Below are 14,900 nucleotides of genomic sequence, written 5' to 3'. Positions count from 1 at the left end.
CGAGGGAGGAGGACCTGAAGACCAGTTTGATCCACCTGGTCCCGGAGAAGTAGACCGGGCAAGCGGCCTGTTCTCTCTGTGCCGGGATTTAACAGTGGAAGGTAAATTGTATGTACCCCAAATACTCACATTCTTCTGTTTCCTTAAGTAGATGTCTTTTCTTAGATGTGTGTTGTAGTATGTGTGCCCTGTGTGGTGTATGCACGTATACGTGCAGATGCACGAGCCCCTTGCACAGGGCTAGGGGTGGAGGCAAGAAGATGCCAGGTGTCCTTTTTCTCTCTTCTGTTGTATTTCTGAGACAGAATCTCTCACTGGACTCGGAGCTCTCTATTTTTTCAGTGAGACTAGCTAACCAGGGAACCCCTTTTTCTGCACCCCTCACTCCTGAGGTTAGAGGCAAGTGCGGCCATGCCCAACATTTTACCTTATTGTGGGAATTGAACTTAAGTCCTCATGTTTGAATAGCAACTGGTCTTACCCACTGAACCATCTTCCCAGCCTGCTTAAGTGTGTCGAGATATTCTAACTTTTTTGTGTGTGTGTTCGTTAGGGTCTGTATTTCCATCTCCTTCTCCCTCTCCTGCTTATAAGGGTCTTCATCTATGGTCTAATCTCTCCACCAACTATCTCCTGTCTTCAGAGTTTTCCTCAGTTGCCCCTTTTAGTGATGAAGGTTTCCTTTTCAGGATTCCTATAAAATTTGTCTTTCTTTAACAATATATTTTAAAAAATTATTTGTTTATTTATTTGAGAGATGGGGTGGGGGGATAGAGAATGGGTGTACCAGGGCCTCCTGCCAGTGCAAACAAATTCCAGACACATGCAACACCTTGTGCATCTGGCTTATGTGGATCCTGGGGAATTGAACCAGGGTCCTTAGGCTTTGCAGGCAAGCGCCTTAACTGCTAAACCATTTCTAGCCTTAAGAATATTTTTTAAAAAATTTATTTAAGAGCAGAGAGAGAATGGCAAGTAGAGTTATGTGCATGTCAGGGCCTCTTGCCAAGGAAAACCAGTACATGTGCAACTTGGTGCATTGCTTTATGTGGGTCCTGGAGAATTGGAAGCGAGCACCAAACCCTGAACCATCTCCCCAGCCCAAGATTTTTTTTTTCTAATCATATTATTACCTATGTACTAATTGTATCTACCTATGGAATATTGTATAATTACCTCCTTGACTATGAAATATTACATGAAGTTGCCAACTGCTCCAGAACAGGGAATGTGTCGAGAGTATATCTGTCCAGTGTCCAGCATCTATATGAGGAATAAATAAGCTTGAAACAATGGCATCTGTCACAGACCAAATAAGGGACCTGGTGAAGAAAGCCCCTCAAAGTCACAGGCCCTCCCTGGGCCTCACCTTTGGCGTATGTAAATGTGGAAAGCACTGGCCTGCACCCCGAGGCCCTGAACCCCATGTCCCAATGCCTCGTGCTTCAGTGCCACCTCTGGCTTCTCACCAGGATGGGGAGCAGCAGAGAGGCAGGGTTGCAGGTGGTGCGGAATCCACGAAACCCTGCAAGGATATTTTCTTAACTACAGTCACAAAGACGATGAGGTCTTTGAAAAGAAAAGCTGACGGACTGCCAGAGAGAAAAAGACATTATCTTTTTAGGATGTGTTTTCTCGGCTGCCAGCTTCTGTCTGTATCCAAAGTAGGATTAACTGTCGCCTGTCTCCATTTCTCCACATTTCTGTTTGAAGCAGCAAATTGCAAGCATTTACCCAAGGATCCCTGGCCCTTCCTGTTCCTCTAGAAATGAAACTCACCCTCCCAGCCCACACCCAGCCTCCCACCCCCCACCCACCCTTGCTCATATCTGGAAGACATTGCTAAATTCTCTTACATTCCACAAAATAACATCACTGTCCCCCCCCTCCACTGGGACTAGCTTTCCCCTTACATCCTTCTTCCTGTATGTAAAGAAGAGACTTTTCATGAGAAATTGATTTCAGAAGCATACAATTTCAAGCTTATAAATTCAAAACTATTTGGGGGAGTAGAGATTTCTTTGTATTCTCTATTTATGAACCAAGTCTATGAAATTATTAATTTTTAAATTTATTTGCAAATAGAGAGACAGAAGTAAAACACGTACACAGGAGGGAGGGAAAAAGAGAAAGAGAGGGAGAGAATGAATGGGCGGACCAGGGCCACCTGTCACTTCAAATGAATTTCAGATGCATGTGCCACTTTCTGCTTCTGACTTTACATGGGTATTGGGGAATCGAACCCTGGTTGTTAGGCTTTGAAGGCAGTAAGCACTGAGCCATTTCTCCAGCTCTGGTATTATGTTTTAACTGCCTTTGGACTTTAAACTTGAACAATCTTAATTTTACTAGGCAGTCTTGAAATGGGGCTGAATGTTACTTTCCTCTGTTGTTTCTAAGGTTCCATAGCTCAATCCAAGCATCTGTCTTTTTCTAGCAAGACTTGTTTTTTTTTTTTTTTTCCTCCTTTTTTTTCTTTTCCTCATCTTTCCCCTGAGAAATATTTCTGGCCAGGTCCTTATCTCAAAGCTTTTATGATAAGATTTTTCTAAACCCTCTGAAGTAACTCTGTTCTCTTTGGTGTCGGTGTCACGCAAAACCCAGATTTCCAGACCTTTTCAATGATCCCACTGGATGCTGATGACATAGTTGGCCCTCGCTCCTGGTGACTTTGCTCCTTGCAAAGTGGCAGTTGGTGGATGTGACTGAATGGATAGAAGTTCTTTATGGCTCGGATCCCTTTGGATTTTTCCATCTTTTGAGGGGTGGGGGAAATGCATGAGGGAGGAAATAGCAGTCTGGGGCTCTGTGAGACATTTATTCCTGAAACCGAGGAGCTGTATCCCCCCTTGGAAGGCTGCACGTGACAGCGCAGTTTCGGCATCAACTGCAACCAATCCCCATTGGGTTCCAAACCACCACCACCCTGGCGGTGTGCTTCTGGTTGGCCCTGCATCCTGTTTCTCCAAAAAGATTGTGGGGAAGAGTTGAGGAGATAGTCCAGTGGTTATATGTGCTTGCCTGCAAAGCCTGTGGGCCCAGGTCCAATTCCCCAGATCCATGTAAAGCCAAGATGCACAAAGTGGCACAAGTGTTTGGAGTGCCTTTGCAAGAGCAAGGGGCCCTGGTGTGTGTGTACTCACTCTCTTCTCTCCCTCTGTGCTTGCGAATGAATTTAAAAAAAAAAAAAAAAGAATGTAGGATGAACTAGGAAGATGATTAGAGGTTAAAGGTAACTGCTTGCAAAGCCTAGCAGCTTGGGTTCTGTTCCCTAGTCACCCATGTAAAGCTGCACAGGCATTTGTTTGCAGGGGCAAGACACACACTCTCACACACAAACACGCACGCACGCGCGTGCGCATGCAAATAAAAAAAATTTAAACAGCCAGGTGTGGTGGCGCACGCCTTTAATCCCAGCATTTGGGAGGCAGAGGTAGGAGGATCGCCATGAGTTCGAGGCCACCCTGAAGCTACATAGTGAATTCCAGGTCAGCCTGGGATAGAGTGAGACCCTACCTTGAAAACTCTCCATCCTCCCTCCCCCCAACTTTTTTTAAATAAAGGATTGTGGGAAGGGTTAAACCATACACTCTCATTCTTCTGTCTGATTAGTTGGGTTGCTGATGTCTTATGTAGATGAATTTCAAAATGTGCAGTGGGGTTAAAACAACAACCCAGTAGGTGACTAGGAAAAATTGAAGGAGAAGATGAAAGGTTTCTTTGATTTACTCAAGATTGGGCGGCACTTCCAAGGAGAGGGAAGAAAGTCCCTCTTCTTATGTGATCTCCAGGCACAAGAGCCACCAGACAGTTTACCCACCAAGTCTGCATAGTGTTCGAACCGTAGTGGCGCAGTATTAATTCAGGCTTGCAGGCTTTGAGACCTACAGGGCTTTTTCTGGCCAGGTTTGGCTGGTTTGGTGTCCCATGCCAAAGCGAAATTAAGGAATATGGACAAGGAGGTGAGGAAGGCAAAAATAGGGAAATATAGAAAAAGAGAGAGGGGGTTGCCGGATCGAGGCCTAGGGCTGGGAATTTCAAGGTGGAAAAGCTCCAAAGTGTCAGGGCCAGGTACTTACACTTCATTGGCATCTAAAGAACAGGAAGGAAGGAAACAGACAAATAGCAGGAGGGGAGGGGATTGGAAAAGTTAGCACTCAGAGAAGTGGGTGGGCTCTGCAATGCGGGTCTACAAGCAATTACACAGAGAGGGGCTTCTTGGGGGTCTAGCACATGACCTCATTAAGGGGATAAACTGCTCCTCACACCTCTGCAGGTGAGGGTTGGTATCTCGACCACTGGAATGATTGATAGGCTCCCAGGACCTGAGGACTTTGTTCTCTGGTCCGGAGGAAGGGGCTCTTCCCTTTGAATGGACTATTGAAATGTCTCCTTTTCTTATGTTACCAGGGAAACAGGAGGTGGGGTGCCTACCTGCAACCACAGCATTGCTGGGTCAACAACAGAGAAGAAATCTAGATGATAGTGTGATGTCTCAGAGGATGTGTTTGTCACGTCGACTTGGGTGCTGGTGTACTTAGGATTGGGCACAGATCGGTGTTGGCATGCTAATTGAGGACAGCAGTGCCCCCCTCCCCCAGTACTTTAGAGAAGCATCTTTTCCTGCTGTGTAGTGATCTTTGCTCCTAGCTTGCAAGAGTAGAAACCAGCAAACAAGCTTAGGGAAATTAATACTCCAGGGAGAGAGTAAGAGGGGATTTGCACTAATTTTGTTTCCTTTTAGAGTCTGACATTTTATCTTTCAAGAGCCAGTGAATTCTCAATTGCAAAAGATATGTCTAGTAACCAAGTGTTGTGTTTGGAAATGTTATTGAAAGATTTCCTTTCTTTCTTTTATTTTTTTAATATTTTGTTTTTATTTATTTATTTGAGAAAGAGGCAGAGAGAGGGGGGAGGGGGGGAGGGGGGGAGGGAGGGAGAGGGAGAGAATGGGTGTGCCAGGAACTCCAGACGCATGTTCCCCCTTGTGCATCTGGCTAATGTGGGCCTGGGGAATTGAACCTGGGTCCTTGGCTTAACAGGCAAACCCTTTAACTGCTAAGCCAACCCTCCTGCCCTCTTTTTTTTTTTTTTTTAAATTTTAAGGTAGGGTCTTGCTCAAGCCCAGGCTGACCTCAAACTCACAGCAATCCTTCTACCTCTGTCTCCTGACTACGGGGACTAAAGACGTGCGTCGCCACACCCAGCTTTGCTTTTTTTTTTTTTTTTTAGCAGAAACTTACAAAGTTTCAAATTGTTTAATAAGCTAAACATCAGGGCACATATTAAACACATTCTTGTGCCAATTCCAGAGATTTTATCAAGTATCAGTAACGTGGAGTATTTCCTTCATTTGTCGACATGTACCAATTGGAAGATGAAAATAGGTTGTGTTTATTCCCATAGGCTCTACTATCTCAGTCTACTTGCATGCAGATGATTTAACTGCTTATATGTGCATATGTAATGAAAATACAGATGACCATTCCAGGTGCTAATTTTAAATACCTTTAAGAGATAGGGAAAGGGGAGGGGGGGAGACAGAGATGGGTGCACCAGGGCTTCTTGCTGCTGCAAATGAATTCTAGACACGTGCACCACTCTGCACATCTGGTTTTACGCGGGTACTGGGGAATTGAACCTGGGCCTCAGGCTTTGTAAGCAAGTGCCTTTAATCATGGGACCATCTCCCCAGCCCCTCCATGGTTTTTTTTTTTTTTTTTGGTTGTTGTTCATTTTTATTTATTTGAAAGCAATAGACAGAGAGAGAGAGAGAATGGACATGCCAGGGCCTCTAGCCACTGCAAACAAACTCTAGACACTTGTGCCCCTTTGTGCATCTGGCTAACGTGGGTCCTGGGGAATCGAGCCTTGAACCCTGGTTATGCTTAGGCTTCACAGGCAAGTGCTTAACCGCTAAGCCATCTCTCCAGCCCCCCCTCCATGTTTTTCAGTCTTAACATGCAAAAGCAGCAGCTGTATTCCCATTATGTAGGACAAGAAGACATGGTCCATGTAGAAATTGGTTTAAATGAGCCATATTTGTTAGGATCAACTACTGAGGTGTAGATAAGTATAGTATTTTCTTATGTACCTTTCCTAAGGAACACTTTCGTCAGATATTTGAAGGCTTACTCTGGGCCTGTGCTAGAGAAGCCTTCCTGTTACCTGGTTTCTGTTGTTGGGTGTTTACCTGTGTTCATGGTGTGGCACCGTGAGCATGTGAAACTCAGTAAGGTGAGTGCTGGGTAGTTGAGAGAAACTGGGAGCCCGAAGGAGGGAAAAGTAAGTGAAATGCTGGATGTTCTGAAAATAGCAAGTACTTGGCTGGAACAAGGGGCAAGTACAGGGCAGCAGGGACAGTCAGGGGTCCACTACCAGGGTCTTCAGTGCCAGGCTGGAAATGGGCAAGTTAGCTCCAGAGCCAAAGGGAGAAAATAGGCGTTTTTTTTTTTTTTTGAGGTAGGGTCTCTAGCTCTGGCTGACCTGGAACTCATTATGTCATTTCAGGGTGGCCTTGAACTCACAGCGATCCTCCTACCTCTGTCTCCCGAGTGCTGGGATTAAAGGTGTGCGCCACCACGCCCAGCTGATTTATTTATTTTTGGTTTGGTTTTGCGACAGGGTCTCATTATAGCCCAGGCTGGTCTTGTGCTCAACGCAATCTTCTTACCTCTTAGTCTCCTGAATGCTGGGATTAAAGACGTGCCCTACTCTGCTTCCCTAATAGCAGTTTTTAAGGAGGAAAAATGAAAGAAATAAACAAAAAGGATAAGCTGTGGTGGTTTGAATGTAAAGTGTCCCCCATAGCCTCAGGTGTTTGTGATTAAACTTCCTACTTAGTCCCCAGCTGGTATGGAGCCTTTGGGAGGTGGAGCCTTGCTCAAGGAGGTGTGTCGCTGAGGCTGGACCCTGAGGTTGATTAGCCCAGCTCCCTGGACGATGAGAGCTCCTTCCTGCTGCTGTGGAGGTATGGAGCCCCAGGCGCCTGCTCTGCCATGCTTTCCCCACCAGATGAAGCTTCCTCTCCAAACTGTAAGCTGAAATAAAGCTTTCCCTTCCATCATCTGCTTTGGTCAGGTGTTTTGTCCTAACAGCTAGAAGGTAACTGCTATATAAACTTGATATTTCCAAATTATTTCCCAGAAATCAATGGCTCTGTGCTAGTAAATTCTGTGTCACTATGACCAAAATACCCGACAGAAACAATGTGTAGGAGGAAAAGTGAACTTGGGCTCCTAGAATTTTATTTTGTCATGGTGAATAATAAGATGTGGTGGGAGCATGAGGCTGCTGTCATGACAGTGGAGTGTGACGGGAACCAGGGACTGAGCAGTCACCTTCAAAAGCCCTTTGTACCGGGTATGGTGGTGCGTGCCTTTAATCCCAGCACTCGGGGAAGCAGAGGTAGGAGGATTGCTGTGAGTTTGAGGCCACTCTGAGACTACATAGTGAATTCCAGGTCAGCCTGGGCTAGAGCGAGATCCTACCTTGAAAACCAAAAGCCCATCGTGACCTCCTCCCACCAGCTCGTAGCTTTCAAAAGCAAACAGGAGGATGGGTCTGTGTAAGTCTAGGTGACTGTCTCAAGGGGTTTCTCCTGAGGTTTGGGTCTTGTGTTCAGGCCTTTTTTCTCCCCGTGTGTCAGCTAGGTCAAGTTCTGCACTTGAAGTCACTCACTAGGCTGGGGAAAAAGGTGGTTTGACTGTTCCTTTGAGGCAGAAGCCCTGATGATCCTACAGAAGGGAGCAGAACAGTTCCCAGAAGGAACGCGTCTGTGGTCACAGTGGTTTTCCAGCACCCTGTGCTTCAATCGCACGTGAAGATGTAACTTGCAGGATGGAGACCACAGTAGGAAGGAACGAACCATCAAAGGAATGCTATAATGAACCATTCGGTCAGATTTGTGTCTCAACCTGTGCTCTGATGAGAGAAACAATCACCTACACAGAGCTGGTAATGGAGATAAGATAATGAGCAGAACTGACAGGGTTGGGCCCAGAATCAGGAATTTGTCTTCTCTCATGTATTTGGACTGTACTCAGGGAGGACTTGCCAGTTCACTGTGTGGAATCTGACAAATTGGAAAAGTATACATGGCATATGAGTGTATATGTCTTAGTTGACTAAAATGTGCCACATTTGATTTGTTAAACATTAAGACTTTGTCCCTCTCTGGCCTTGCTTTCTGAGGACTCTTGTGTATGTGACTGAGCCTGCATCCTGCCCTCTGAGGTCACGAGAGCAGGCGTCCAGGCACAGCTTCGAAGGTCGTGAAATGAAGACAGGTATAAGAAGCTCATTGCTCTTATCAGGCAAGAGGGACCTCTACCATGTGAAGGCTCCCTCTGGGGAGAGGGAATATTCCTGCTTCCTCCTGACGAGGCATTCCAAACTCTTATTACCCAGCTGGCCTCTGAAAGAGAGAGACACCCACGATGTGATGACATTTCCCATGAGAGACTCCTTCTTGCGGCTATCCCAGTTGGAACATGGAACATATTTCTCTAAAGAGATCTTGTTGTCTATATGGAAATAATGTGGGTGTTAATGCCTAATCTAATGGTCTCTGAACTCTGTTTAAACAATTAAAAGGAGGCCTGCATGGTTGGAGCATGCCAGTAATCCCAGCATTCAGGAGGTGGAGGACCATGAATTCAAAGCCAGCCTGGGCTTTATATTGAGACTCTGTTTTATAAAAATAAAAATAAATATTTAAAAATCTTTAAAAATTAAAAACTCACTTTTTTGGGGGGGGTTGTTATTTCAAAGTAGGATCTCGTTGTAGCCCAGGCTGACCTGGAATTCACTATGTAGTCTTAGGGTGGCCTCAAACTCACAGCAGTCTTCCTACCTCTGCCTCCTGAGTGCTAGGATTAAAGGCGTGTGCCACCATGCTGGGCTTAAAAAAAAACTCACATTTTTATTACAGTGGTTGAGGCCCTGGTGCTCTCTCCCCCTCTTTGCAAGTAAATATAAAAATACTATTAAACAATCTTAAAAAGCTTGAGTTTTCATAGCTTAAACCTCTAATTTATACATATATTTTTTTCACAAATTATATTTTAGTGTCATATTAATGGTATGTGTCTCATAGGAAAGAAACAAACTAGATGTTAAAAGGAAAGGTGAAAGGTAGATGAATTTATTTTATACCCCAGTGAACTGTGACTATTGCCTCATCTTTGGAGGCTTTGGTTTCAACTATTTAGATCAAGTAGATGAAGAAAAGAGTGTAAGTAGTGAAAGCATTTTTACCAGAATGTTCTCTGTGGAGGAGCAGTCAGGCCCAGTCAAGGAAACTTGTTCCTGCTGAAGTGAAGATGGGCTTTGGGCTCTAGTTTTCCCTGTGCAGTTCCACAGTTCCATCGCAGGAAGGGTGCAGACAAGGAGGCCGGCCCCCGGGCTCCGCGATGTCAGACAGCCCAGCCTCGCATCCACGGCCGCTGTTTGCTTTGCCCTTCCTCTCAGTTCCTGTAAGTGTTAGTAGATATTTTAAATTCTCAAGTGCTCAATTCCATTTATATGGTTTTTTTTTCATTAATTAAAAGAAAAATTCTATTAAGTAAGCCAAAGAAGGATGGGTGAGGTGGTACATGCCTTTAATTCCAGCATCTGGAGGCTGAGGCAGTAGAATTGCAATAAATTCGAGGCCAGCCTGTGGATATAGTGAGTTCCAGGTCCATCCTGGACTAGACTAGAGTTTTGGACTACCTCCAAAACAAAACAATAAAAACAACCCAAAAAGTAAGCTGAGGAAATGAAGTCACTTGCATGACAAAATCAGATTAAAAATTTTGGGAATTCCTCCTGGGAAATAATATGTACCCTTGTTTGGTGGTTATGATATAAATAACAGGGAGGCTTTTGTTGTTGTTTTGGTTTGTTGAGGTAGTATCTCGCTCTAGTCCAAGCTGACCTGGAATTCACTATGTAGTCTTAGGATGACCTTGAACTCATGGCGGTCCCCCTACCTCTGCCTCCTGAGCGCTGGGATTAAAGGCGTGTGCCACCATACCCAGCCTTTTTTCTTTTTTAACATATTTTTCTTTATTTGGAGAGAGAGAGTGGGGGGGGGGGGAGAAAGAGAAAATGAATGAATGAGAACGAGGATGAATGGAGTCAGGGCCTTTTGTACTGCAAACAAACTCCAGATGCATATACTACTTTGAACATCTGCATTTATGTGGACATTGGGGAATTGAACCCAGGCTGACTCAGGCAAGGCTTTGCAAGCAAGCACCTTTAACTATTGAGCCATTACTCTAGCTCATATGTTTGGTAGAGAAAAATTCCTCTCTTATGTGCTGAAATTGTACTTTATAACATTTTTTTAAATTAACAAAATTGTGTGCATGTGTGTGTGTGTCTGTCTTGAGGCTGCAAATGAATGCCTGTTTGGCATTATGTGGGTGTCTTGGAAATTGAACCTGGGCTGGGCAGATTTTGCAATTAAGTGTCTTTAACTGCTGAGCCATCTCCTTGTGAAAAACCCAGGATGTGACCTGGAAAGGATGAAGAGAACTTGTGTCATTCTCTGCACCCAATGGAGCTCGCTCTTTCTTTCTTTCTTTCTTTCTTTCTTTCTTTCTTTCTTTCTTTCTTTCTTTCTTTCTTTCTTTCTTTTTTTTTGTAGAGCAATTTAAAGTTTATATGTCACCTTTGACCTTGGGAGGGAGTCAGCTCATTCCTGAACAATTCCAGAAAAGCTGTGGGTAACAGAATTTGTGGGGAGATTTTTTTTTTTCTTTTTTCTTCTTTTAACAAGGAGTGTCACTGGCAGCACATGGAGTCTGTGGGAGATTCCGTCAGATCCTAGATCTCTGGCATCAGGCTCATAGATCCAGAATAATCGACTCAAATCTTGGTTCTGTTCTCTTATATATGGCATTTGTGCCTTTTTATATATCTTTCGTGTGAATTGCTTGAACCTAAGAGTTCACCATCCAGGGCAGATCTGTGCTGCGGCAGTGGCGTCGGTGTGTTTGTAAGCTGCATATCCGACATCCTTGCAGAAGCAGAGTGTTGTGGACAAGGCTGGGTGGGGCAGAGTTTCCTTGAGGAAATGGGCAGGAGGAAGGAGTCCCATTTTAACTCCGTTTGTTTTCTATTTATAATACCTGTACTCAACATAGTTTTCTGCTTTCCTTTTTTTGATGGAAAATTGAAAACTGGGTAGAACTGGAGTCTCTGTCTTGGCGGCTTGTGGCTGTGTGGAAAGGCTCTCTTGGGGAGCCTGCCCTGAGCCCTGGTGCACAGCATGGCCCCGCAGCGCTGTGTCTCTCGGCTCTGATCCCATGCAGTTGTGCTGCGTCCAGACACCTCTCAGGAAGGAGCAACTGGTAAGTTGCCTTGTGGGTTGGCATTAAAATGCTGCTGCCAGAGCCCTCCTCCTTGGGATTGGGTCAGTAGCATTTGATTTTATTCAAACATGTTTATCTATATGAGGTTTCAGACGTACAGTGATACATGTCAACGTGAAGAACAACTGATCTCATGTCTGCTAAATGTTCAAGTGACTGTGGTTAGCTTTAGAAGCCAGGTGTCATGGTGCATGCCTTTAATCCCAGCACATGGGAGGAAGAAGTGGGAGGATTTGCCATGAGTTCAAGGCCACCCTGAGACTACGTAGTGAATCTCAGATCAGCCGGGACTAGAGTGAGACCCTACCTCAAAAAACAACAAAAAAGTATCAGCTTTATTTAGAAGTGGCTTTTCACCTTGGGACATTATATTATACAGTCAGATTCTCTTTTTTTTTAAAAAATTATTTATTTATCTGACAGAGGAGGGAGGGAAGGAGGGGGGAGAGAGAGAGAGGGAATAGGCGCACCAGGGCCTCCAACCACTGGAAATGAACTCCAGACCGTGTGCGCCCCCTTGTGCATCTGGCTAACGTGGGTCCTGGGGAATTGAATCTAGATCTTTTGGCTTTGCAGGGAAATGCCTTAACCGCTAAGCCATTCTTGCAGCCCTACAGTCAGATTCCTGATGCAATTTAACTATCTTATATTCTTTAAGGAATGATTAGGTTATCTGATTAAAAAATATTTTTATTTGAGAGGGGGAGAGAGCATGGGCACACACCAGAGCCTCTTGCCACTACAAACAAACTCCAGACACATGCACACGTTTGTGCATCTGGTTTTACTAGGGTACTGGGGAATGGAATCTGGCCTGGCAGATTTTACTTGCAAGTGCCTTGAATAACTGCTGAGCCATCTCCCAGCCCATGATTTTTACAAGCCTTCACAGTTTCAGAAAGGAGACAAGCACCCTAAATTAAGGCAGTCAACAGATGTTGGGTTCCCAATTCTTTGATCTACTAGTCAAAGGGATGCTTTAAGTGTGAATTTTGTTAATGACAAGTGACAGAGGAGAAATAGAACCAACTGTGTATGTGTGTGCTGGGGTCCAATCCAGGACCTAAGCATGGTGGGCAGGCATGTCATCACTGAGCCCATCCTGCGATTGTTTCCTGTTTGAGAGCAGAGCTCAATCGGATGAGCCGGATTGCTTCTGACAGTGAGAGTCATTCGAGGCCATCTGTTCAACTGACAACATTTCACCGTGGTTTAGAAGCGAGTATTATTTGTAATCTAGGGATTTGGGGCAGCCAAATACAACATAGGTGACTTGAGATGGATTTGGAAGTAGTTCTCAAGGCAATGTTGATTTAATAATAAATGCATCCTTCTCCCCCAAAGTAGTTGCTGCTGGAATCCATCTGGAGTGGGAGTGCAGGGAGAGTGAGAGGGGAGAAGGTACACATATATGCTAGGTGGCATCATGTTAAACCACACATCACAGAGAAAGGGCCATTTTGTCCCTCTTCTCGGTTGCTAGTCTCTTTAGAATGATTCAGAACTTAAAACTCTGGGAGTTTCAGGCAGTCTGGCAAATTACGGAGACTTCATTGCATTCATATGTATGTTTCAGGCGGGTAGCATGTTTGCTTTGGTCTTTTCATAAACACACAATTTGTAGTGCATTCTTGTCAAGACACTGAGAGGCGTAAGCTTAGTTTTCTAAGATGTTTACAGGAATTCACCAGGCTGTGGTGGCCTGAATGGCAAATGGCCCTCATTGCATCATGTGTTTTGAATACTTGGTCCTCTGCTGGTGACAATTGGAGAAAGTTGGGGGGGTTTGGGGAGGTGGAGCCTTGCTGGAGGAGGTGTGTCACTGGGGGCGGACCTTGAGGTTTATTAGCCTGGCCTCCTGGGTGTTCAGAAGCTAGCTCACTGAGACTGCTTCATTTCTGTTGCTGTGACAAGACGTGAAGCCCCAGATACCTGCTTTGCTGTGCTTTCCCCACCACCATGAAAGTTCCTCTTGAGGCTTATAAGTGGAAATGAGCCCTTTATTTCCATAAGCTGCTTCAGGTCAGGTGGTTTGTCCCAGCAATGAAAAGGCAACCCTTTCAGTTCCCCCTTGAATGGTTGCACCTTATACTGTGTTACATGTCCCTACTGCTATAACTTGCCAGGGAAATGTCCCATCTGGCCCCAAAATATGGTATGTGTCAAAGAAGCCTGTTGACTCTGCTACCCGCAGATAAGGGTAGTCTGTACAATTCAGTTTTACCCTCCCAGCCAAACCTTAGCTAACTTTATTAAAGCATTTCTATATAAAATCATGGTATTTCAGACAAAACAGTTAATAACAGTATCCAACTTTTTCTGCTTTTTTAATCTTGTGGGTTCCCCCGCCCCCACCCACCAACAAATCAGAAAGCCACTGTAAACTTTAATGAAGTCTCCACTGGATGCTGAAAAAATGGTAAAATTCAGAGTGAGGGTTGACATATCACATGGCCTATGTTGTTTTACAGCCTTTTCATAAGCTGACTTTTGAAAGATGAAATGAAATTGGCAGAATTAGTCTGAAAACCCCACTGTCTAGAGCAGTAGCCAATACTGTTTTGAGGAATATCAGCTCTGTGAGATCACTGCCAAGTTCACATCACCTGACATGCTGACAAAAATCAGTTTTAGGGGATCAGGTCTCAATAAGTCTCTATTTTGAAAACTTTTATTTATTTATTTTTTATTTTTTATTTTTTATTTTTTATTTTTATTTTTTTTTGGTTTTTTGAGGGAGGGTCTCACTCTGGCTCAGGCTGACCTGGAATTCACTATGTATTCTCAGGGTGGCCTCGAACTCTCGGAGATCCTCCTACCTCTGCCTCCCGAGTGCTGGGATTAAAGGCGTGCGCCACCATGCCCAGCTAAACTTTTATTTATTTAGTTGTGTGTGTGAGAGAGAGAGAGGGAGAGAGAGAGGGGGAGAGAATGAATATGAGTGAATGAGCGAATATGGGTGTACCAGGGCCTTCAGCCACTGCAAACAAACTCCAGTTGCATGTGCCACCATTGTGCATCTGGCTTACCTGGGTCCTTTGGCTTTCCAGGTAAGTGCCTTAACCACTAAGCCATCTCTCCAGCCCAGGTCTCTGGTTTTAAGAGAGTTAAGCCTCTGTGAATGTTAGAGAGAGGATGACATCAACCTAAGTGATCTTATGTTACTAGGCGTTGGTGCCAAGGTGGCCATGTAAGCCAACATCAAGAATTCCCTCCTCCTCACTCAGCACTAAGATATCTCTATCACACCCTCCAAGGCTCAGGGTCCATTGTGGAAGAGGAGGTGGAAAGAACGTAAGAGTCAAAGGAAGGATGCGACTCCTTACAATGCAACTGTCCAGACAGAAATTGGCCTCGATATCCATAACCTCACAGTGCCTTCTCAAGACCCTCATAATGGAAGAAAAAAGACGATGACTCAAAATAAAAGAGACTCATGGAAAGAGGAAGAGAATATGTTGGAGAGCAGAGTTGTGAAGGGGAAAGTGAGGGAGGGGAGGGTTTATTGTTTATAAGTATAGAAGTTGTCCATAAAAA

General features: G+C 44.7%; 1 protein-coding gene across 2 annotated transcripts in view; it reads left to right on the top strand.

Annotated features, from left to right (window-relative positions):
* The window catches only part of Mcc (MCC regulator of WNT signaling pathway), a 274,857-nt gene that overhangs the window by 49,978 nt on the left and 209,979 nt on the right, over nt 1-14,900 (top strand). Inside the window, exon 1 of one of the 2 annotated variants that reach the window (XM_045151945.1) lies at nt 11,180-11,342. The exons of the other annotated variant lie outside the window; for it this stretch is intronic. Coding sequence (XP_045007880.1) covers nt 11,298-11,342 — 45 coding nt within the window. The 5' untranslated portion in view covers nt 11,180-11,297. Of the gene's footprint in view, nt 1-11,179; nt 11,343-14,900 lie in introns of those variants that run through there. 2 annotated transcript variants of the gene reach the window in all.

Source organism: Jaculus jaculus, chromosome 6, assembly GCF_020740685.1.
Source record: "Jaculus jaculus isolate mJacJac1 chromosome 6, mJacJac1.mat.Y.cur, whole genome shotgun sequence".
Classification (NCBI taxonomy): domain Eukaryota; kingdom Metazoa; phylum Chordata; class Mammalia; order Rodentia; family Dipodidae; genus Jaculus; species Jaculus jaculus.
This window is presented reverse-complemented; position numbering and strand designations above follow the sequence as displayed.